The sequence below is a fragment of the Lytechinus pictus genome, chromosome 4 (assembly GCF_037042905.1).
Source record: "Lytechinus pictus isolate F3 Inbred chromosome 4, Lp3.0, whole genome shotgun sequence".
NCBI classification, from domain to species: domain Eukaryota; kingdom Metazoa; phylum Echinodermata; class Echinoidea; order Temnopleuroida; family Toxopneustidae; genus Lytechinus; species Lytechinus pictus.
The window spans coordinates 24,943,821-24,968,115 of NC_087248.1; the positions used below are offsets into that span (position 1 = coordinate 24,943,821).

The following is a 24,295-nucleotide window of genomic DNA, read 5'->3' on the forward strand; positions in this document are numbered from 1 at the left end:
TCCATCATAGATCTCAAGTCCTGAGATCTGAAGCAGACAAATGTTGGAGCCGATTAAGACCCAGGGGAGAAAATCTAACCTGGACTTAGATGTCTGTCGTGAGAGCTGACAATAAGACAGATTGTAAATATGGTCAATCTGGGTGGGGGGGGGGGTGTCAATATATTTCAAGCATGAAAAATAAGTATTTTTTTTCAGAAACGAAAGATATTCATTTTTTAATAATTGCTTTAATACGGCAAGGAATATGCAGCATTTTTCTTTTCTTATTGAACATAAATAAGAGAATGATTAAAGAAAATAATAATTATATGCTCACCATGAACGCAAATTTAAAACATGGAAAATAGGAGAAAGGGACATATATGTAGCCAATGCTTATTTTCTTAAAACAAGGGTCAATATTTTTAATTTTAACAAAATGCTTCAAGAGAATACAAAATTGGGAACTTATTTTCTGCTTATAAGATTGGTTATGCTTAAAAATGGATCTCAAAGACAAACAAGCACATGCAGTACATGTTTAATTTAAAATGTTGAGTTAGGAGTCTTATGTTTACTTGCTCTGTGTAGGCGACCCATAATGTATCTCAGCCATTGACATTCAAGGAGTCTTGAGTGCTTGGTGCTCGAAATGTTCCATGAAGATGTTAGCGACGATTGGTGAGAGAGGTGAACCCATGGCTGCTCCTTGTAGTTGTGTGTAGTAGTTGTTGCGCCATTTGAAGGAGTTGGAGTTGAGACAGGTGAGGAGGAGGTCATGGATCTGGTCTGGTGTGAGATTGGTTCTGGATGCAAGATCTGGGTCGGTGATCAGGCGTTGCTTGATGATGTCACATGTTTGGTCTACAGGCAGTGGCGTACCGTGGGTCACGGCATTGGGGGGGGGGGGCACCAGCAAAACTTTCGAGTCACTTAGGGAGCGCGCGAAGCGCGCTCACTTGTCAAGTATACTGACCTAATAGAGATATTTTATGGACATGCAGTGCCATTAAACGGATATGTATCTCACTGATTAAATAATGCGAACGCGAAGCGCGAGCTGATTTTTTTTTGATATTCAGAGCTAAAAAGGGACATTATAAGCAATTTTTTGTAATCATGATACGTAACTGTCTCGCTAAACATACAATGAGAGCGCGTAGCGCGAGCTTAAATTTTTGTATATATTGACCCTAAACAGGGAAATTTTAAGGACTATATTTTAGAATCCATTAAGAGTATAATTATCTCACCATAGTCATCTAATGCTAGTGCCATCCTTTGCTGATTTTGTTAGAATTACATCTAAACACAGTCATGAAGCACCTTTTGTAGTCATTAATCATGATTATCACACGCATCTTACTAATCAAATACTGCAAGCGCGAAGCGCGAGCCGAAAATTTAGGAAATTCAGACCTGAAGAGGGGCATTCTAAGGCTTGTTTGTAGGAATTCCCTAAGACCGTACGTATTTCTCAGCTAACCAAATGCTGCGAGCGCGAAGCGCGAGCTGAAATTTTTGGATATATTGACCCCAAACATGGATATTTTAAGGACTATGTTTTTTTAAGAATCCATTAAGAGTATACATATCTCACCATAGTCATCTAATGCGAGTGCCAAGCACTTGCTGATTTTGTGTTACAATTACATCTAAACACATGAAGCACTTTTTGAAGTCATTGTAATCATGATTTTCATACGCATCTCACTAATCAAATACTGCGAGCGCGAAGCGCGAGCCGAAAATTTAGGAAATTCATACCTGAAGAGGGGCATTCTAAGGCTTGTTTGTAGGAATTCACTAAGACCCTACATTTTAAGGACTGATTTTAGGAGTTCATGAAGAGCAGAAATATCACCAATCCGCTAATGCGAACGGACAAGAAATGTTTTATATTAAGACCTTAAAATAGGGCAATAGGAACTATGAAGACACAATGAAGCATATAATGTTTCGTAAAGTTATGAAAAAATGCTTCTTTTGTAATACATAATATAATATAGCATTATAATGAACAATATTGTCTTCTTTACCCTCTACGTTTCTTTTCCCTTTTCCCTCTTTTTCTCATTTTCTCCTTTTCCCCGGTTTTTTTTTTTTTTTTTGCCAGCCGATTGGAGGGGGGGGGGCACGTGCCCCCCCCCCATGCCCCCCCCCCCCCCGTAGTTACGCCACTGTCTACAGGTACGCTGGTGAAGAGGGAGACGACATCAAAGCTGACGAGTGTGTTGGAGGGCCGGATCTTGGTCTTGGAGACGACGTCAATGAAGTGCTTGGAGTTGGTAACATGGTGCTGGGTTTGGCCTACGAGTGGCTGAAGGATGTTGGCCAGATGGCGTGCTGTGTTGTAGCAGGGTGATCCGCGGGTGGAGATGATAGGACGGAGAGGAGTGTTGGGCTTGTGTATCTTGGGTTGTCCGAATGGGATTGGTGACTTGGCTGAAGAAGATCTGAGTTGGAAGTAGAGTGCCTTGGGTAGTGCGTCGGATCGGTGTAGGGTCAGCAGTTGTTGATTGATTTTCCTTTCGTTAGTCGGAGTTGGGTCCCTGTTGAGTTTGGAGTAGGTGTCCTTGTCCTGGAGAATGTCTTCGATCTTGTCATCGTATACGTCTTGGTCCATAACAACGGTGGCGTTGCCCTTGTCAGCCTGAAGGATGTGGATGGCTTGGTTACGTCGGAGGTCCTGGATGGCAGAGTGTTCTTCTTTCGAGAGGTTTGGTTTAGGTGGCTTGGCGTCGGAGAGGGCATTGGTCACTTTGAATCTAATTTCGTTGGCGGCCGCTTTGGAGAGAAACCGGAGCTTGGGTTCGACTTGCTGTACTATGTCGGAGAAAGGGATCTTCTTAGGAGCTACGGCGAAGTTGAGTCCGAGGGAGAGTACTTTGTGTTCGGCTTGGGTAAGTTGGTGTCGGCTAAGGTTGATTACGGTGTCCTTGGTTGCTTCGGTAGAAGGTTGTTGGTTGGCTTGTGTAGGCTTGCGGGAGTGGAGTCGGTCGAACTTGTTGATTTGCTTCAGTTTGGTGGACTGGAAGGCTTTGCGAGATGTGTAGTTGTTGAATGCCTGAACTTTGTCTAGGTCTTCTGGCTTGAGTCGTCGGCTAAGTTGGGTTTGAGTAGAAGCGATGCTTGAGTTGAGATCGCGGAGTTGGTGTCGGGTGCGTGCGATGCGTTCACGAGTAAGGTCTAAGCTGGCTTGGTGCAGGATGCGTCTGGCTTTCGGGGTGTCAACGGAAGACTATTGATATACGTAATCACCTTTTTCGTATCTCCGACCGATGTATGTGGCACGTTGCTAAGCTGAACACAATGCGCGTACGTACGTTGCCAAGCTAACAATTCCCAGGTTACGCCTGCGTACCTAGACGACGCGCTTTGAATAGTGCAGTGTTGGTTTTATCTCGTTTTTACTTTTCCAATATCAACTTTCATTTTCAGGAGGAAGAGCCCTACTCTAGACTATTCTAGAAGATTCTACTAACTGGAATTTGATATCTATGGAACGAAATTCGAGAGTTTGACTTGGTATTGGAAAATTTTGTGTTCTGAGTTCGAAATGGATTTCCTTCTTGATTTTATGTAATTCGTTCACAAATTGGACTTCATGGACCTGTGACTTTATGGATGTATGTTGGAAGTAGGTCTACCGATGTACTTGATTCTACTTTTACTGGAGTAAATCTACTGACGCTTAAAAGACAACGTTGTAAGCAAAATAAGACCTAACGCACGTTAGCCATACAAGTAGACTAGACCGATAGATCTAGATCTAGTCCTAACTTAGATCTAGACCTAATATAGACTAGATCTAGATCCATAGTGGTCTAAACTGTAAGCTATCGGTGTTGTATAAACAAATATTCAATGTTGTATTCGTGCGACGTTCCGAATATTTACATTCGTTACAAGTTGGAACAGTCTATTCAACTCCGCTTCGCGTCGTTAAATAGACTCTTTCAACTTGCACACTCATGTAATATTCTGAACGATCACACTCATCAACTTTGAATATTTGTATAATAAAAGATGCAAATAAATGTTAAATTTTCTGAGAAAAAGACATTTCATTGATTTTTGTTTTCCATTTATATGTAGGAAAGCTGCTCGCTTATGACAAATATGTCACAAATCGAATAATTGAAATTCAATATGACACTTTTTTAATTATTTGATGGATTTTACTCGAACCTTTGGTAATATTTTTTTTCCCGATTTCTTTACAATAAACTTTTTGATAGGGTGAACGACCCCTTTAATGGTGTCGTGGGAAGCTTGGCATGTAGATTCAATGTCAGGAGTGCGGCATAATACAACGAGCTCTATCCAGATTGATGGTCTCAATGCGTACGTGAAGACCGACTATACTTTCCTCTTTTGCCCTTCCGTTGAAGGTTTTGCCTTGAATTCTTCGCCGATAAGTTTAGGACTAAAGTGGGTACAATCTCACCTCTTGCTCACTCTTGTCCCTCTCTGTACGTTTGATCATATGACATCTTGGAACTCTTGAGGCTCTATACAGTTAAGACCATATATTTCGCCTGAAATTCTATTACTTACTTTCATGTAAGGGGTTGGATGTTTGAGTTATCAGAGAGTGAAAGTGATTCATGTCGCAAGTCATCGTCACAACAGACAGGTAAATTTAAATATTATTTTCTTCTTAATATTATCATAAAATTTGAAATAGAGAGTGAGAGTGGGGTGAATATTTTCAATTTTCAAAAACAACAAACATGCTTGATATCCTTAAAACAAGAAAAAACAAAACACGTTTTATAGAACCAGTTTTTCTTTACTTTTATAAGGAAAAAAAATGTAGGCCTAGACCTATTTTTATTTAGTTTTCGTCCATAAATTCATAGAATTATGAAAAGCAACCCACATAGCATTTACTTTAATACCAAGCTTGCTTCTTAAATAAATGTTGCACCTATTGACAATCCGTTTCCTGCTTTCATTTAGACTAATGAAAGTTAATATGCATGCTTTGCAAAATAATTACATGAATTCGGGATTGAACAAGATGCAATGACCGAATGATAATACATTCAATAATGAACTACCAGTGCTTCCATTACAACTTCAAGTATGCTCTGCAGGTCTTGGGGATATTACTCCATAGAATTCTGGTAACATTTTCTTTGGCAACCAGTATTCCATTTTCCTGAAATAATACTGCCTTTTGCACTTAACTGCAACAAGTTTTCCTCTTCCTGACAAAGCAGGAAAAGAAAGAAAGACAAACAGAAAAAAATATTAAGCGTACATCAATTTAACTCGCAAAGGTAGAACGTTATTTTTTTTTAATTGGGCCTATAGTGTCGCGTAGCATCGAACATTCATTTTAATCAGTTGGGAAGCTAAAATAAAGAAGGTCTCGGGAAAGTTGTTTGCAGTTCAAATCATAAGCATTTATGCAAATTCAGAGTATAGTTGACTAGATATATATTAACCAACGAAAAATCAAAAATACAGCAGGCGATGGAACAATATGGGCGACTCCACCATGCCCATGGTCAGTCGCATTCAGGTGATTGCATTACACTTTAACACGTCTTTGGAAATACCTGGTGCCGTCAATTTAACACGGATGGGTCTTTATGTCAAGTTCATACTCTGCATTTATTTTGACAAAACAAGGCTTTAAAACAAAACATGTATAAATGTTGTATGATTTATATGGTGGATGCCATGATGTCCCAACTATGTGCCAGTCGCGTTACACAAAAAGGACATGGAAAAGGGGTGACTGATTGCTTCTAATTAGTTATTTGAAATCAGAACACTTTTTTTTAATCAATTTCAATACCTGCAAAATATTCCTTATATATAGGAGTCTCATTTAAGACAAATGCATTTGCAAAGCCACTTCGAGTTTCTTTCGAGGATAAAAAAATCTCTGGTCCGTCGCATTTTACTTTGTCCGGCACCACAAATTTGATTTTTTTTAACACTTCCTGCAAATTAATATTATTTTTTTTTCGTTTATTCAGGTTTTCCCGGTCATATTCGTAGATTTATCATCGGAATATAAATATTTTTACTTCGATTTCACGCGAAATCGATTGGCAATGCTGATCAACAATTAAGAAGCACATTTTGGTGTTCAATTTCATTTCTCTAGCATGTGATAAACAATAATTGAAATACAAAATAACACTAAGGTTTTTCAATTTAGTAATGCTAGTTCCAGCACTCAAATTCCTCGAAACATCAGTCTGATTAAAAAGTGCTATGACGTGGAAGGAAACTACGTGTTAAATTTTACGCATACGCTTTCACAATTTTTATTTTTTCATTTTGCACCTTTATACAATGGGTCGATAAGTTTTTCTAATATCTAATTTCCATGTTCATATCGGTGATTTAGCTAAAATTGGTAAATGAGATGATATTTTCCTTTCGCAATATAAATCTTTTTTAACTGGAAGGGGGAATGGAAAAGAAAAATAGATCATAGAAACATAAGGAATATGCATTGATTTCGTTATTCAAGCTGCATATGTGAGCTGATGTAATGAACATTTCGTTCTTCTTAATGTGTCACCCCCATACTCTCCTGCGTCGGAATTGGTGATTGATGAATTTAGTGATTAAATATATGTTAATTTCCTGGCATTTCTTTGCTTTGAAGTTCGTGGAATACATTTCCTTGCTTTGAATAGAGGGAAGCCGTTAATTTTTTTTAGATATAGGTTTATTTATTTCGGTTCAACATAATTATTACAATATCATCACAGTAACAGTAAATATTTAAAATGATACAGACAGTTTAATGATATTTCAAAACAAAATTGAAGATAAATAAAAAAGAAATTTAAATGAGTTGCAATTATTTTATTAATAAAAAGAATGGGGAACTGAACGACTTGCCAAGCAAAGCAAGTTTTGTATAAAAGGCAAGTCCCTAAACCTTTTCCCCCCAGTACTAATTAACAAAACCATTTACAAAAAATGTAGACGCACCCAGAAAACGAGCTTGAGAAAGATACTCGACAAAATAGTCAAATAAAGCGAATAGGCCTGAGCGACTACAAAAATAAGGGAGAGATAGAGAGAGAGTATGAAACATTAATTTTCTAATTCCTATATTATATTTGTCAGGCAACCTATCTAAAAATCCCAGAATATCAAGAACAACCGCTGTCTAAACCGTTTGAAAGAATGAGTATTTCTTAACAAGTCCACAGAGTGGCATTCATAATGGATTAAGCATTTTAATCTTTTTGATATAAGCAGCAATTCAGATAAAATGCCTTGTTCAAGGGCATAAGTGCCGGGCAGTCAACCTGCCCGAAACGTCGCGACTACACTCCTGCTCATGCTACCACTGCTACCGACTCAAGCCAGCCTTCAGTCTCACCTACTAAACCCTGCCTACTACTCAGCTTTCCACACCTCTGGCTATGGCGTAACTACGGGAGGGGGGGGGGGAACACGTGCCCCTCCCCCAATCGGCTGCCCCCCCTAAAAAAAGAACAGGATAAAGGAGAAAGAGAAACCTATTGGGAGAATAAATTATTACTATTTTACATAAGAAACAATTTTTCAGAACGTCATGAAACATAATTTGCTTAGGGCCTATGTGTTCATCATTTCTGGTGCTCGCATTGTCTGTTTAATGAGAAATATAATCCTGTTATATAATTCAGTTTTCAAGTCAATTTACATCAAATATATTTCCTCGCACGTGGAGATATAAATGTGGTATAGTGGCATATGATTCTTCATCATGACTACTTAAAATGATTGCCCATTTTTTTCAGGTTTTGTATAAAACATTTTCAGTCCGTATTTACTGGACCTCTAGAAAGAACAGAGCCATTATATCAATGGCTCCGAATAGAGTGATCCATCCGTATATTATTATGTGCATGTTTATATATTTATATTTAATATCGTATCTTGTGCAATGTGTTTTGTTGTGATTTTTATACGGTAAATAAAACCAAACCAATATGTTCGCATTAGTGATTTGGTAAGATGTATTTGCTCTTTATGAATTCCTAAAACAGTCATTAAAATGTCCCTTTTTCTGTTCTAAAAGCAACAATTTTCAGCTCGAGGTTCGCGCTCGTATCATTTGGTTGGTGAAATAGGTACGTAGGGTCTTATTGAATTCCTATAAACGAGCCTTAGATTGCCCCCTTCAGGTCTGAATTTAAAAAAAAAGAAAATCAGCTCGCGCTTCGCGCTCGCGGCAATATTTGATTAGCGACATGCGTATCCTGTTCATGATTACAATGACTACAAAAAGTGTTTCATGCGTTTATGTGTAATTCTAACAGAATCAGCAAGCGCTTGGCGCTCTCAATAGATAACTATGGTGAAATATGTATGCTCTGATCATGAATTCCTAAAAATAGTCCTTAAAATGTCCATGTTTGGGGTCAATATATATTTAAAAAATTCAGCTCGCGCTTCGCACTCGCTTTTTTTAAGTAAGACAAGTTTGTGTCATGATTACAAAAAATTCCTAAAATATCATTTTTTTAGGAACATCAAAGAATATCAAAATTTTCAGCTCGCGCCTACATTATTTTTAGTGAGATTTTTAGATGCTTAATTGCAGTCCTTAAAATGTATCTATTAGGTCAGTTTACCTCTCAATCGACCGCGCTTCGTGTGCCCACTAAGCGACTCAAATTAATTGCTAGTGCCCCCCCCCCAACATACCCAATGTTGCATGCAGTGACCCACGGTACGCCACTGCCTTCTGGTTTACAGTCCTCTTAAGGACTAAACTAATTTCGAAAAGAATACTCTACTTTCAAACCTCCACTTTCTCGGCATTCCAATTTCACCTCCAGCTCTATCAACTTTTATTATTTAATTCCTTCAAGACTTCACTTATGGACTACCGTGAACCTCCTCCGCATTTGCTCTTACTAAAATATCACACATTTAGCAAAACATGAAGCGATCCCTATATTAACATCAAATAAAATTGACCGAAAAATGGCGGTGGGGTAGCTGTCATAGGATTTTTTTTTTGTTCAGCAAGTATCTGTCTGATAAATGTATCAGTGTCTTTGTACAATCGAATGTTCCATTAAACAGTTAAAGATATATTCCAGTTGTGGGAACGATCTCACAATGACCTTTTTACAGAATTTGATATAATAATCACCAAAGTGTCTGTTTGTAAGAATAACAAAATAATTGCCAAAGGATTCTGGAAGCAATTGTGTAGTTAATGAGAAATAAGCAGAATAAGCGCGGATTCGGTCACTTCCGTCGGGTCTTTATTCCAGCAATAATAATACACTGTCCTACGTGTGCCTATCTGTGTTGGCGATCTTCAATGTGATCGTTTTTTAGCTAGACATTATGATTTCACAAAGTTCAGTTAATGTAACTGTACCAGATCTAGATCCACAATGATATATCAATACTTTATCTTGGTTTTACAGACTTTCTCACGAAATCAGTGTTTTAGTGCAACTACGTTCATTTAGCTTTAAAACCTAATTTTCTGGGTTTATCGTCGCATACTTTATCATATGACGTCGGGATCTGCTATTGTCCGTCTACAAATCGTCGTATGTGTTCTTGTGTCCATTATTGGGGCAGTAATTAGGAAAGGAGGTCAAGTTGCCTATCTAGGTCTGGTTTTGTTGGAGGGGTGGGTGAAGGTAATCCATTTGTTCTATATCAGGGCATGCATGCAAATAGTCTGATATATCAACCGATAGTCATCTGGGAACATTTAGACCAGGGGCTGGGAGAGTTTATTCAGCTGATCGGGTACAAAAGGTTTAATGGTCCCATCATGTTGGCATGAAGGCAGTGATCAAGGAAATGTGTTGCTGCCGGGCCATATTCTTTCCAGAAGGCACAGAGGGCCCCAAATAAGGGCCCCAAAAATTGGTTTATTCAGCTGAAAAGGTACATGGCTAATTCTTTTATGCATAGGACCTAGTATACATTGGGATTTCCAAAACTACCCATGCCAGCAAATTTATCCCGTACGGGGGCCCAGACAGTAAGGGCCCCCGAAAATGTGTTTATTCAACTAAAAAGGGCCCATATGTCCCATAACTAATTCAAGCTTAAAATGTACATGGATAATTCCTTTTGCAATGGAGGCAGTATGCAATGGGATTTAAAAATATCAATACCAGAAACTTTATCCTGTGTAGGGCCCAGACAGTAGGCCCAAAGTGCTACCGATAATTGGGTTTATTCAGCAGAAGACATATATTGACAATTTTTCTGAAATGGAATCTGCATACTTTGGGGTTCACAAAAATATCAATACCAGCAACTTTATCATACACGGGAGCCCAGACTGTAGGCACAAGGGCCAAAATGTCCAAATAGATGGTTTATTCAGGTGAAGACATACATTCAGTATACAGAAGGATTTTCACAAAAAGCAACTGCCAGCTAATTTGTCTGGGGTCTAGACAGTTGGCCCAAAGGGCCCCAGAAATTGGTTTACTTAACTGAAGACATGCATGAATAATTCATCTTGCAATAGACTCAGATCATAACAGAATAAGCGGAGATTTGGAGGAAGATTGAGACTGAAAACACCTTTTTTTTTTTTTTTAAATGTGCAAAACTGTTGTTTTTTGTTCGGGAGGTCAAGAATTTTTACCCTGTACTTTGCACTCACATCGATTGTTAGGTTAGATATCCTGATCATCATTAGGCCTACAAAAGTGCTTAAAATGTCAAGATTTTAGGTCTAATTAACAGATTATCTTTTTGCGCTTCGCATTATCATTTTTCGGCTGGTGAGATTGTCCTCGTCGGCCACTGTAAGATAAAACTGTCCTAAACAAGTCTCTAGTTTCGGATCAATAGATTCACTTTGAGCTTGTGCTTCTCGCTCGCGTTAATTGTTCAGTTAGATGCGGATCTTGATCATGATTTTCATAGATGGAATTTCCAAATATTTGAGCTTGCAATACAAGGGCGGCGGAGTGAATTTGAAAGTAGGGGCATAAGGAAAAAGGGCACTTAAAACAAAACAGAAAAAATGACTGATCTACAGTGGCGCAATAAGCCAACATTTTTGAGGGGGCTAGATATGTCGCATCACATACATGAAAATATTTATAGGAGGTTGTGAGCGAGCGAAGCGAGCAAGCAAAAATTTGACATTTTTATAAACGAAATCCTTTTTTGTGATAGATTTTGACATAATATCCAGAGAATATTGTCACATTTCTCCCTTTTCTCTCTTTCTTTTTTCTTAGTCGTGAAATATTGGGGGCAGGGTGGGAAAAAGCCCCCCATCTGTGCGCCACTGCTTATTTGTCCCACTCACATGACTCATGAAACTTAAGGCACTTATTAATATATTTGCAAGCATAGTATCATATAAAATTGAGAATCTTTTTTTCTTGTTTTAAAGGGGCATTCGTTTACAAATAAAACGGACTTTTTTAGATAAGAGGGAGCACTGATTCGAAAAAGGGCATCTATAAGAAGGCAAAGGGACACCAGCTAAACACATAAAATGGGTCCTTTTCAAGGGGCATAGAACATGTTTGTGAGGGGCACTTTTCTTGGGTAAAAAGAGGTTCTGTTTCGAGAAAGGGCATTTACAAGAAGGCAAGGGGACACAGAACACGTTCGTGGGGGTGTACTTTTTATTTCGTAAGAAAATGGTACTGATAGGAAAACTGGCACTTGGTAACCCTAAGAAAGGTTCTCCTCAGGTGAAAGGGGCACAGTACTCCTTCGTGAGGGGGCATTTTTCTTGCGTAAAAAAAGGCACTTTTTAAATGCTTTAAAGAGTGTGGGGGCACTTTGCAGTCTGTGCTTTCGGCTTTCCAGGATCGCCGCCACTGTTGCAATATTCATTTGTTTGGAATAATAATGTTACAATTTACTTTAAAAACTTCAGTCTTTTAATGGCTTTTAGCGGCTGATCTGGGAGAATGAAGTTGAAAATATTTTCCGTCCCCTATTGACAAAAGTTGGATCCTTCCCTTTGGAGTAACGGATCTGGTCATACGGAACTAATTATAAATTGTATTAGTCTATTTTTTATAAATCAGACCCCCTCTCCCCTAAAAAGATCCTGGCTACGGGCCTACATGATCTAAAATATCCGTCTTAATGGATGCATAGTATTTATTACACTTTTCACTTTACCGTTTTAAACTTTACAAGTCAGTCTTGTATAACAAAAATGGCTTTGCTGTTACGACGACATCGGACATGGCCATGGTACTGGCGTTGCTGATTTGTTATTATTTCTTTTTTTGCTTGTCAAATTTAAACTAGCACCCCCTCTTAAAAATTGTCCACAGGCTTTGATGTCGGATTATACTAAGGCAGGTGGATTTGAAAGGATACTCCAAGCTGAAGATATTTATATCTCAATAAATGAAGTAAAATTCACACAGCAAAATGCTGAAAATTTGATCAAAATCGGATAACAAATAACAAAGTTATTGAATTTTAAACATTTGCATTATTCTAGTAAAACAGTTCTAGGCATGTTTTCATGAGTATTTAATGAGCAAAGTGATGATGTCGCATCCCTACTTGTTATTTTGTATTGTATTATATGAAATTTTTATTAAAAAAAATTACCAACGACAATATGATTGACAACTGATTAAGAGCACTTATTATTTATTGCTGCAACTTGGGCCCGTTGCATTAAACTGTTGCCATAAAAAAAAACTCTGGCAATTTTTTTGCCAGAGTTTTTTAATGTGTAATTTTCAATGGCATAATTTTGTTTGCCAGAGTTTTTGTATATTTGCCAAAAGTTTTATGCAACATAAATATGAAAAAAATAACAATTATGATGTCATGTAATCACATAAGACTAAAGGAAAGTGGGGATGTGACATCATCTGCACACCTAATGAATATTCATGGTTACGTGCATGTAACTGTTTTAAAAATATTGCTAAACTTTAAATTTCAATAACTTTGTTATTTGTTGTCTGATTTTGATGACATTTTCAGTATTTTGTTTTGTAAAGTGTACTCTATTTATTTTGATATAAATATCTTCAGTCCGGAGTATTGAGGTGTATTCCCCAGTTGGCTAATAGAGATTTTATTTTTTTCAGAAAACATTCATAATTCACTATTTCCTTTTGTTACCCAAAGTACAGCTTTAAATTTCCAAGCTCTGTTAAAATGTTTTCAAAGAACGTGATAGATATTTCATATCTATCTCTTTTCCATTTTAGGCAAATATCAATGTTACATCCAGTATAAACATGTTTTACAAGTCATACAGTCAGCAGAATGGATTACAATATAAATTGTTGTTGTTTGACAGTGAATTTAAAGATTTCCATGAATTGTGAATTTTTCATACAGAGTAGATTTTCATTTATCACATATAACTTGTGTTGCTTTGTTGATAGTTGTGTAATCAACTGTGATTTAACTGGATCCCTGGTATGAAAGGTCCTGGCATTGATATTTTAAAATCTCATTGTATACTGCCTCCGTTGCAAAATGAATTATCCATGTACATTTTCAGCTGAGTAAATTAGTTGTGGGTCATAATAATGGGCATTATTGGGCTACTGTCCGGGCCCCCGTACAGGGTAAATTTGCTGACATTGATATTGTTAAAAATCCCTATGTATACTGATTCTATTGCAAAAAAATATATCGATGTATGTCTCATCCTAAATGAATCAGTTGTAGACATCTAAGCCCTTTGGGCCTACTGTCTGGGCCCCCGTACGGGATAAATTTGCTGGCATGGGTAGTTTTGGAAATTCCAATATATACTCGGTCAATTGCAAAAATAATTATTAATGTATGTCTTCACCTGAATGAATCAGTTGTGGGACATCTGGGCAATTAGGGCCTACTCTCTGGGCCCCGTACAGGGTAAATTTGCTGGCATTGGTATTTTGTGAGCCCCAATGCAAGCATATTCCATTTAAAAAAGAATTAGCCATGTACCTTTTCAGCTGAATAAACCCATTTTCGGGGGCCCTTTGGCCTACTGTCTGGGTACCCGTAAAGGATAAATTTGCTGGCATGGGTAGTTTCGGTAATCCCAATGTATACTCGGTCCAATGCATAAAAGAATTAGCCATGTACCTTTTCAGCTGAATAAACCAATTTTTGGGGCCCTTATTTGGGGCCCTCTGTGCCTTCCGTAAAGGATATGGCCCGGCAGCAACACATTTCCATGATCACTGCGCCTTCACACCAACATGATAGGACCATCAAACCTTTTGTACCCGATCAGCTGAATAAACTCTCCCAGCCCCCGGTCTAATTATACAGGCGTAACATGGATTCAGGCAAGTTTTTCATCATTCTCATCTTTGAAGTTTATTGCGTTTAAGCCCTCTTGTTCATTGCCAGTAGTACTTCTCCCTAATGCCTCTCTCAGTTTCTGTAGTAAGTGATATTTTTTCCTGCTACCGGAAATTCTATTTGCAACAAGCGGAAACAGAGGTCTTCAAGGCTAGGTCAGACAGAGACAGCAGGGCATTATACACAGGAGAACAAGATCAATGTCTTTGAGACTGAGGGTAGCAGAATTAAGGCTGAAGTCGCCAAGGCAGTGATGGCACAGATGAAGAAAACCCGTGGACTCAAACTTGAACACTTGAATTTGGAACAGAAAATTATTGCTGCAGAAGCATAACATAATGCTCAAGAAGCAGATATAGAAATGCAAAGGTATGTTTTATAATGGTAGCGAGATAAATGTACCAAAATATAGAGCTAGGTAAGGGAGCTTGTCAAAAATCCATGCACCGTTCAATACCGTCTTTCCTGCATCCGGGTTTTCGCTTCGGCTTTCCTGCCCAACGTTCCCTTCTCTTCAAAGGAACGGCCGCCATCAAAGGCCCATTGATGCCACCGTTCTTTTGTTCGTCTTTCCTGCAAGTCTTAATTTCTGTCGAAATACCGAAGAATCTATTCTAAATAGCTCCCTCTACGACCAAAACAAATGCGTGCCTTCATATTGACTGTCGGATCGGAGAGTTCGGGTCACTGTTCTGAACTGTGGTTCGCATCTATCATGTCTGTAATGGAAGTTCGGGTGCATTCATAAAGCCACGGTAGCTTAATAAAAAAATCACACACGTGTCATAAATCGTTACGGATCTTTCGAATTTGCTGCAATAACCATGAAAACCTCTCTTTTTTTTGCAATTGGAAGAGAGTCAATTCATGATGTTTTAGGTGGGAAAATAAGATTCCGCACATTTTCGTTTCGTAGGCCTAAGCCATTCGTAGAATTCACGTCAATTTGTAATGTTCATTATAACTCGCATCTGAAACAAATGTCGGGAGCCCCCCCCCCCCCACAAAAAAAAAAAAAAAAAGACAGAAGGAAATAGAATGATAAAATAAATATGACCGGAACAGCTTGACTTTATTACGCATAGATATATCAAAGATTTATTAGAAACTGTTTTTAATAGTTTGTTCAATTTTTGGACGGGCAACCATTTCCCCGGGATAATTTCTTTATCTCCTTGTTTTAAAGAAGCGGGACCAAAAGGGAAGGTGAAAAGAGGAAGAAGAAAACTAACAAGTCATAGGGAAAGAAAATGAAGGGGAAACAGAGAGAAATAGGAAAATAATATTGGGATGGAAGAAGAGGAAGGGTGAACAAAAATAGGGAGGAAAACAGTTGAAAGAGAAAAAAAAAGGAAATTTGAAAGGGGAAGAATTTTAGGATCGAGAATCAACGGGAGAGGGGGGGGCAAAATAATATGGAAATGGATAGAGACAGAAAATAAGGGGATAGAAGTAGAGAGAGCTGGTGGACGATGGGGGAGAAATAAAGGGGGGAAGGGAAAGAGTGAAAGGGGAACAGAGGGGAATTAGACATGGAGTGGCCATGCTGAAACGGTTCTTTATTCTTTGTTCATTCAGGTAACAAGAAGAGAATGAAGAAAAATGAAGCATAAAAGCTCGGAGTTAAATTGGCCGCAACTTTAATCTGATTGCGAACCCCTTCTAGCAATATTTCATGAAAAGATATACAGAGCAAAATAAGTGAATAAAAAAGGAAAATTAGTGAAAAGAAATTGAGAGAAGAAAAAAAAAATAACTACTAAGATTTAAGAAAAACATGAGAAAGAGAAAGGGAAAATCGTGTACCGAAGAAATATAGTTATCGAATTGCTAATGTAGGAACCTAAAGCACTTATACCACATCAGTAATTATCAGGATAGGAAAGATAACAAAAGCAACATGATTATAGGGGTTGAAGCGGGCTCCTATTTGCGGCGACGGAAAAAATGGATTCAAGATTCAAAGATAAAAGGAAGAAGAATTAATGCAAGGAAATAAAGAAATGAGGAGGTAAAAAGATTAATAAGAAATACAAGTGACAAAAATCGAGTGGGAGAATTGCAAACAGGAAACCCTCTTACATCTGCAGATCGCTTCTCTAGCTCTGCCATTGCCCATGAGTTCTTGGATCTATGATAATTACCCGTTCCGCCCGATTGGAATGACTGTGGGGGAGCCAACCCGTCGATTTAATTTCACACGAATCAGAAGACCATGCCGTAGCCAGTGGCGTAACAGGCGGGGGGGGGGGGGGGGGGCAGGGGGGGGGGCAAGTTGCCCCCCCCCTGGCGGATTTCACCGGGAAAATAAAAGAAAACGGGAAAAAGAAAAAAGGGAGGTAGAAAGAAAGGGAAAGGGGAAGGAAAGGGGAAAAGGAAAGGAGGAAAAGGAAAGGGAAAGGGAAAAGAAAACGAAGAAAAAAACATTTTTAATGGAAAATGAAGGAAAGCGGGAAAATGTACGAAAGAAGAACATTTGAGAAAGAACAAATCATTCCAAACTAGGCCTATGTAATGCAAAAGCACGGTGGGAAATAAATTAAAAGATGACAAAATGGTAACAAAAAGCTGCAGGGAGATAATGTAGAATAGGTAACATCAACATTAGATCATTACTCTAAAATAAATGGAATGTAATTATTATTTATATTAGTTAGTACACTTACTGGCCTAAAAGCAAAAGCAAATAGGGCCATGATAAATTATAGTCTTCTCCATCAAGAGAATTGAACATTATTGACCTTTCAGGATTGCTTGGCATTGATACTCATAGAACTGTTCATATTTTTTTGCCCAGGCCTATGATCATGAAAAAGCAAGATCACTCACCCGTATAGTAGAGAATCATTGACAATAGCATGCTCAGCGGGTTCGCCACAGAAAACAATGGGAGACGCTCACAGACTTTAATTCCCTATATCCGCTGTCGTGATTAGATGAACCTACTTCAAAAGACCGTTGGCCCGTCCGATGGGGAATCTTTTGTAATAATATAGTGTATTAAAGTACGTGTAGTAACTACCGTCCCGACTTCTTTTGTGCTATTTAAAAGATTTCTTTCACCATCATCGAGTAGCGATTAGCGTGTAAAATCGCATAAATTATCTCACGTAACGGATCTAATATTCATGATTACCAGCATCACCATAGTCATTACCATTATCCTTCATATATTTTTAATTATATAAAATATAAAATTGATATTGGAGAACGATTGGAAATATATAATGAATGAATGATGATGGTGATGATGATGATAACAGTGATGATGATAGTGATAATCATAACTTTGAAGTGATATTAACGGACATGATAATGCGAATAATAATATCAGTGATAATGTTGATGATTGAATATTAACAAATGAAGATGATTGGTATATTATGCAGCAATGAACCATGTACAACTTGAGACGCGTTTTTCCTTTATCATTTTTGTTATAAAAGGTTTTCATAATCATGATCCTGAAATACATAGATTATATTTCGATTAAAAAAAGAGAGAATGGATGGCCATCTAATTTTCACCAAAAATTAAAGTAATTGCGCAGTTCACAGTAGGCTGAAAAACGTAGAGGGGCTTCAAATGCGGCGGGAAAGGCTATTTAACCCCCCCCCCCAAAAAAAAAAAGTTTTAACACGGATTTTAATTTCTCTTTTGAATCTGCCTGTTTATAACTTTCTGGTAGATTTTTCCAGAGTTGGATCCTGGGGGGCAAAGGGCTTGCCCCCTCCCTCCTTCCTCTATTGGCGGAGCAAAAAAGCCGGGGGAAAGAAAGACAAAAAAAAAAAAAGAAAAAAAAGAAGGGAAATGAGAGGAGAGGAGAGAAAAAAAAACACAGGAGGAGGAAAACTATTGAATAAATAAGAGGAGGGAAAGACTTCGAAAACTATTTTTTAAAATTATTTCATGTCATTATATAACATTTTCGCTCAAGCTTCGCGCTCGCATTGCCTTTTAGGTGATTTACACATATGGAACTTAAAATATCAAATGTTGAAGTCAATACACATAACATATTTCAGCTCGGAAATTGAAATCATTTTTAAAAAAGTGTTCTGTAAAGATTTATTTTTTTATTGTCTGATTATTATCATTTTGTGCTCCCGCTGCGCAAAATTTTGTGTATCAGGTACCTATTATTTTCCTGTATTCCATTTTAGCTATCAAAATATCCCTATCCATGTCAGATTGTATAAACGTATTAGCTAGCGCTGCATGCTCGCATTTTGATTGGTGAGTTATGAAAATTTCAATATCAATTCTATTACAAACTAATCAATATCTCCATTTTATTACAGTTTATCGACAATTTTCAGCTGGCAATTTGCGCGCACATTGATTGTTGAAAATATATTACTCATGCATCTTATTCATAATTACAAAAGTGCCTTAAATATATTATATATAATATTGACAGATTTCGTGCTCTGATTAGGCTTATTAGATGAATAAATTAATTTAATTTTCACTGTTTGGACTCCCCCTTGAAAGAAACCAACAAAATTAAGCTTTGCGCTGTAGGGGGGGGGGGGGGACATTTTGCGTCCTCTCTCTGTATTGACGAAAGCTGGATCCGCCCTAATAAAATGATCCCTTTTCAAGCTCGCAATTCACGCTTGAATTATTTAGTCTGATACTTACCCTCTCGATGACTTTGAAATATTTTGGCTGTAACTAAATCGAGTATAACATTTGTTCTATGAAAATTGATTTTGTAACATTTATTATAAAGATGCTTATGAACAAATCACATTTGGTTTACATATCATAAAGCGCCTTCTCATATTCCAATTTTACCTAAAACGTAGGTATTTTATTTTCAAACGAAATCTATGAAAAGGGTGCAGTAAGGCTTTCATTTTGATGTCAAATAGTCTCATAATTAGGATTAGCAGCAAACACGGTTTTCGAGTAGAAGACACATCGGGGAGCATCAAAGTATCAAGACAGTCACCCGCGCTGACAAAGTGATAATCTCCTATTGAAATACCCCAACCAATCAAGAGGTCATCTTTCTATTAAAATCCGCCACCAGTCGGACCACCTCTGTGTTCAAGAATATAGGGTAGTCTCCCCAATCAAGAATGGGGTAATTTAAATCTACCTTGACAATGGGGTAAGCCGTTTAATACAGCTTGCAATACGTTGACCCATTTTATTTTCAACGTCCGGCTTTCGGGGAATTAAAATGAGCATCAAATGGGTAGTTTTCTTGTGCTCGTTTTGTCCCCATACTAGAACCTTGATTTTGTTTCTTTTCGTTATGTGCATTTTAATATTGTTTCCATTATGTTTCTCAACATTTCGACATGTAATGTAGTTTGATACTTGGCTTTATAAAGAGCAATATTACATATTAAAAAACCTGTTTGGCTAAGCAGATTATAACATAACTTCCGACTGATATTTTATCAACACATTTTTAATTAAGCATGTAACTTCCCTTTTTATAGGTATACGCTTAATATGAACATTCGAGTTATATTCTTTGCCTACCATCTCTCTGTGTATTTTAATAACCAAATATATTTGGAAAATGGGTGTTTACCAGGCAAAAGTGAACGTCATTACTTGTGTATGAACGACATATTCTCATTAAAATACATGCGGTGAGTTTCAAAGGGGGCACACTTGTATAGAAATGGCATATTTATATTAACAAAATTGATAATGGCTTTCAAATGGGGGGGGGGGCGCACCGGTCGGATGCTAGCTCCCCCCCCCCCCGGATTCACTACATATCTGTACCCTCCAGGTGCAGAATATAGACCCACTGACTTCTTTTTATAGAGGTAAAAAAATCCACAATACTTTTGACAGCCCAACTCTTGTTTATACGGCACCTATTGGATTGTATTGTGTTACTCCGGCAGGATCCGCACCCGCATGCACTCCATCCTTGTTGACCTAGTATGCCAAATACCTCGGTCACATTTGTTCTAAGGCGAGTCGAAAACAGTCGTTTTAAGTTTTTGTACCAGCTAAATATAGGAGGTTTCTGTTTTCGACTCGCCGTATGGCCGCCGTAGAGCAAATGTGACCGAGGTATTACCATTTCCTGTACGTTTATTGATTTTTATTTTGTATATTTAAATGTGCAAGCTATACAGAATGCAGCTATACGATTAAGAGGTGAAATAAAAAGTTGGAAGGAAAACTATAGGCCAAAGAGGCTTTCGTATTACTAACTTTACGTCGGTAAATTATGTTTACCTTAGACACTGGGAATCTAATTTGCAATATTTGACACACACACATTGCAGATTAATTTTGATAGGAAGAAGACAACCGCGTAGCCAGGATTTCATTTTGGAGGGGGCGGTAATCGCACGCGATGCGTGCCAACACCTACGGAGCGCGCGAAGCGCGCTCCCTAGGGGGTGGGTGCAGGGAGGGGGAGTTTCCCCCTCCCTTTGCGAAGCGCGAAGCTTTTGGTGTTTCATAAATTAAAATGAAAAGGAGCCGTCTCTCTAGTATCAGCTCCAATTCAGTTGACAATATTGTGATTTTGAACCTTTTTTCATGAACCTTGTTTTCAAAAGTGATTGTGAGCGAACGCATAAAAAAGGAATACAATGGAGGAAATTAAAAAAATAATAACCCCGCGCGAAGCGCGGAGGCTTAAGCGTTTTTTTCAATTTGTTTCTGCCATGAAAAGGGTCCCGATAAAAGGGTATTGTCAAAGACATATTGAATACTTCCCTTGGAAAGATCAGATTTGATTACAAACAATTTAGCGATAGTGCGTAACTCGCAAAACAGAGGAGAAGAAGTGTATATGCCGGGAGGAAGATATTCCTCCCCGCGCAGAGCAATGAAACTCTGAAGTATCAAATGGCGGACAATTCATCAAATGCAGATATCTCTAATACCCCATCAGGTCTAATTCAATAAGATTATTGAACTTCATTACAAGGAAAATAGTGCGCAAAAAGTTGAAACTTCTGTGATTCATTGAAATTATATAAACAAGGATGCCTTATTTCTTTGACTTATCCTGGAGCGCTTCATTTTGAATTATAAAGAACCCTAAGTGTCATTCAAAATTTCAAACTGAGTGCGCAAAACAGGACAGGAGATGAATGTGCAGGGAAATGACATGAAGTTTAATAGAATTTGATAATAAATATTGTACTTTTCTATCTAATACGACACGAATTTTATACCTTCCTCTTTTTAAATTAGGGACCTGTTTGCCCCAAAATTATGGTTGTTTAGTGATGAGCTGAAAAGCAGGAGAAGTTTACTTTATGGAGGTGACGGCAGAAATTGATATAAAGATTTTACCCGCCCAGGGCCGACCCGTCCAGAAGTTGCGCAATCAATAAAAAAAAAGATAACTTCATATACTTCGGCCTAACCTTACTCTAATTCCATGCCCTAATGTATACATTGAACTTTAACTGGCAAGAAACACATATAGCTGAGGTGGAAAAACAGGGTTAGAGAAAGGGTGGGGGAAACAATGGAGAACTTCAATATTATCATTTAACTGCGCGCAGCGCGGAAGCAAAATCCATAAATAAATTTAGAGCAAGAGTGAAGGAGTTTCTCTTTTGAGAAAAAAAAAAAAAAACACAAAGCTACCTTTTTGCCCTTTCCTCCCTTCCCTATTCCTTTTCTCCTCTCTTTTTTCCCTTCTTTTTTTCTTTTTGTTAGGCTTTCATTTTGATGCCAAATAGTCTCATAATTGGGATTAGTTGCAAACACGATTTTCGAATAGAAGACACATCGGGGAACATCAAAGTATCAAGACAGTCACCCGCGCTGACAAAGTGGTAATCTCCCATTGAAATACCCCCACCAATCAAGGGGTCATTTCTATTGAAATCCGCCACCAGTCAGACCACCTATATGTTCAAGAATATAGGGTAATCTCCCCAATCAAGAATGGGGTCATTTAAATCTACCTTGACAATGGGGTAAGCCGTTAAATACAGCTTGCAATGCGCTGGCCCATGTCATTTTCAACGTCCGGCTTTCGGGGAATTAAAATAAGCATCAAATTGGTAGTTTTCTTGTTCTCTTTTTGTCCCCATTCTAGAACCTTGATTTTGTTTCTTTTCGTAATGTGCATTTTGATATGGTTTCCATTATATTTATCAACATTTCGACATTTAATGTAGTTTAATACTTGCCTTTATAAAGAGCCATATTACATAAAAACTGTTTGGCGAAGCAGATTATAACATAACGTTCGAGTGATATTTTATCAACACATTTTTAATTAACCATGTAACTTCCCTCTTGATAGGTTGACTCTTAATATGAACATTCGAGTTATATTCTTTGCCTACCATCTCTCTGTGCATTTTAATAACCAAATATATTTGGAAAAGGGGTGTTTACCAAGCTAAAGTGAAGGTCTTCACTTGTGTATGAACGACATATTCTCATTAAAATACATGCTGTGAGTTTCAAAGGGGGCACACTAGTCTTGTGTAAAAATGGCATATTTACATTAACAAAATTGATAATGGCTCTCAAGGGGGGGGGGGGGGGGGCGCACGGGCCGGATAACCCCCCCCCCCCCGGATTCACTACATCATGCATAAAATCATGGTACTTGTGGAGGCCTCAGCCCCAGACCCCCTCCGGTTCTGTGGCTCCAGGATGGTAATAAAAAACACTAGGTCACATAGTAGATCACAGGGGAAATTTATATAAGAGAATAAAGACGGATCCCAGGTAAAAAGATAATATAGGTTTTCCTGTTCAATATCATGTCGGAGTCACTTAAATGTGTTAATTTGCATTTTAATTCACGCGATATTTTTCATCGGTCATTCAAAGTTTAGAATGGATTCATTAGAAGACGCTATGATTCCTTTATTAACACGTACTCAACTCAATTCACGGTCAAGACTACCTCAACTTTGATAATTTCAATATTTATTTGTTAAGTGCTTTTGATTTCGTTCGAAGGTAAAGATGTTTGTAATGGTCTTACAAAGTAACGAAATTACTTTTTGTTCTGAATGTCGGGCAATGAAATTCAAGAATTGTGCATTTAATCTACAATGACCGATATGACTGCTTGAGCATCCAATTTGATATTTAACATTCAAATTAATGATATTTTATTCGTTTGTTTTGCACGGCATCTGTATTATGTGTGAATATATTAGTTTCTAACATGGCAATTTTTAAACATGTATAATAAGAGTAAAATTGATGTGCACTTCGGCTAAATTAGATATAGGCCTATGTTTAGCTCAAATTTGAATTTCAACGATGCCCTTAGTGTTCATCTTTTTTCCACACACAAAAAAAGCTTGCATCTTATGTATTTATTTTTTTTTTGTCACAGTAGCGTTTCAATGTATAAATTTAAATGCCATCATTTTTGGACCCAGGTATGATTTATATTGCATCTTTTGTGAGTGGCTTTGCATTTCGTTTACAAAGATGTTAAGGACAACTCCATATTTTTCCTTTTCACCCGACAATGCTGACTTTGTGGGCTCAGTGTGATAAAATAAAATCTCACCCGCGCTTGAACACTTACTTTTAGAAAGTCAATATCTTAACGGTATATTCTTCAAAATAAAACAAAATGCTCGTGCTAAAGGGCTAAAGCTTAATTGTTCTATTAAAGAAATGAAATCTAAATCTAATTGAACTTTGTCATATACTGAAACCCGAAACGAAAAATTATCAAAAGAAATTGTGAAAGCGTAACTTTGGAAAATATATACCCCACTGGACTAGGCACACCGATACAAGGACACAACGATATTCAGATCAGTGACTAGAGATCGGGCCTAAAACACCGATATCGTGGACATAGAGGGCGCTCATGCAAAAACATATCTTCGGAGAGCCAACCGGGGGGTGTCAAAAGAAAAGATAAAAGCGGACGCTTCCGTTTTCGCTGCAAAAGGGCACGCTGGCGTCTTGAATGGCAAGAGCACTGACCCGTAGGAAAGAAAAATGGACAATGGCACGCTCAGCGGGTTCGCCGTAGAATATAAAGGTAAAGACGCACACACACTTTTGACAAGACGCCTAAGAAATTGAATCAATAATACGTAGAAACGGT

General features: G+C 37.8%; 1 protein-coding gene across 1 annotated transcript; it reads right to left on the minus strand.

The window, feature by feature from the left end:
* Positions 1-604: 604 nt before the first annotated feature.
* Positions 605-3,417, minus strand: LOC129259262 (uncharacterized). The gene is made up of 3 exons (XM_064097999.1): positions 3,397-3,417; positions 2,159-3,223; positions 605-823 (listed from the first exon to the last, which is right to left on the minus strand). The coding sequence occupies exons 1-3, from the start codon at positions 3,415-3,417 to the stop codon at positions 605-607; spliced, it is 1,305 nt and encodes a 434-aa protein (XP_063954069.1).
* Positions 3,418-24,295: the final 20,878 nt, after the last annotated feature.

Bases quoted from the DNA above. Each gene is read 5' to 3' on its own strand.
- LOC129259262 (XM_064097999.1), bottom strand. From the start codon at position 3,417: ATGAAAGTTGATATTGGAAAA. The intron at 3,224-3,396 runs GTAAAAACGAGA...GTATATCAATAG, and splicing joins TGAAAGTTGATATTGGAAAA to TCTTCCGTTGACACCCCGAA. The intron at 824-2,158 runs GTAACTACGGGG...GACATCATCAAG, and splicing joins GCGTACCTGTAGACAGTGGC to CAACGCCTGATCACCGACCC.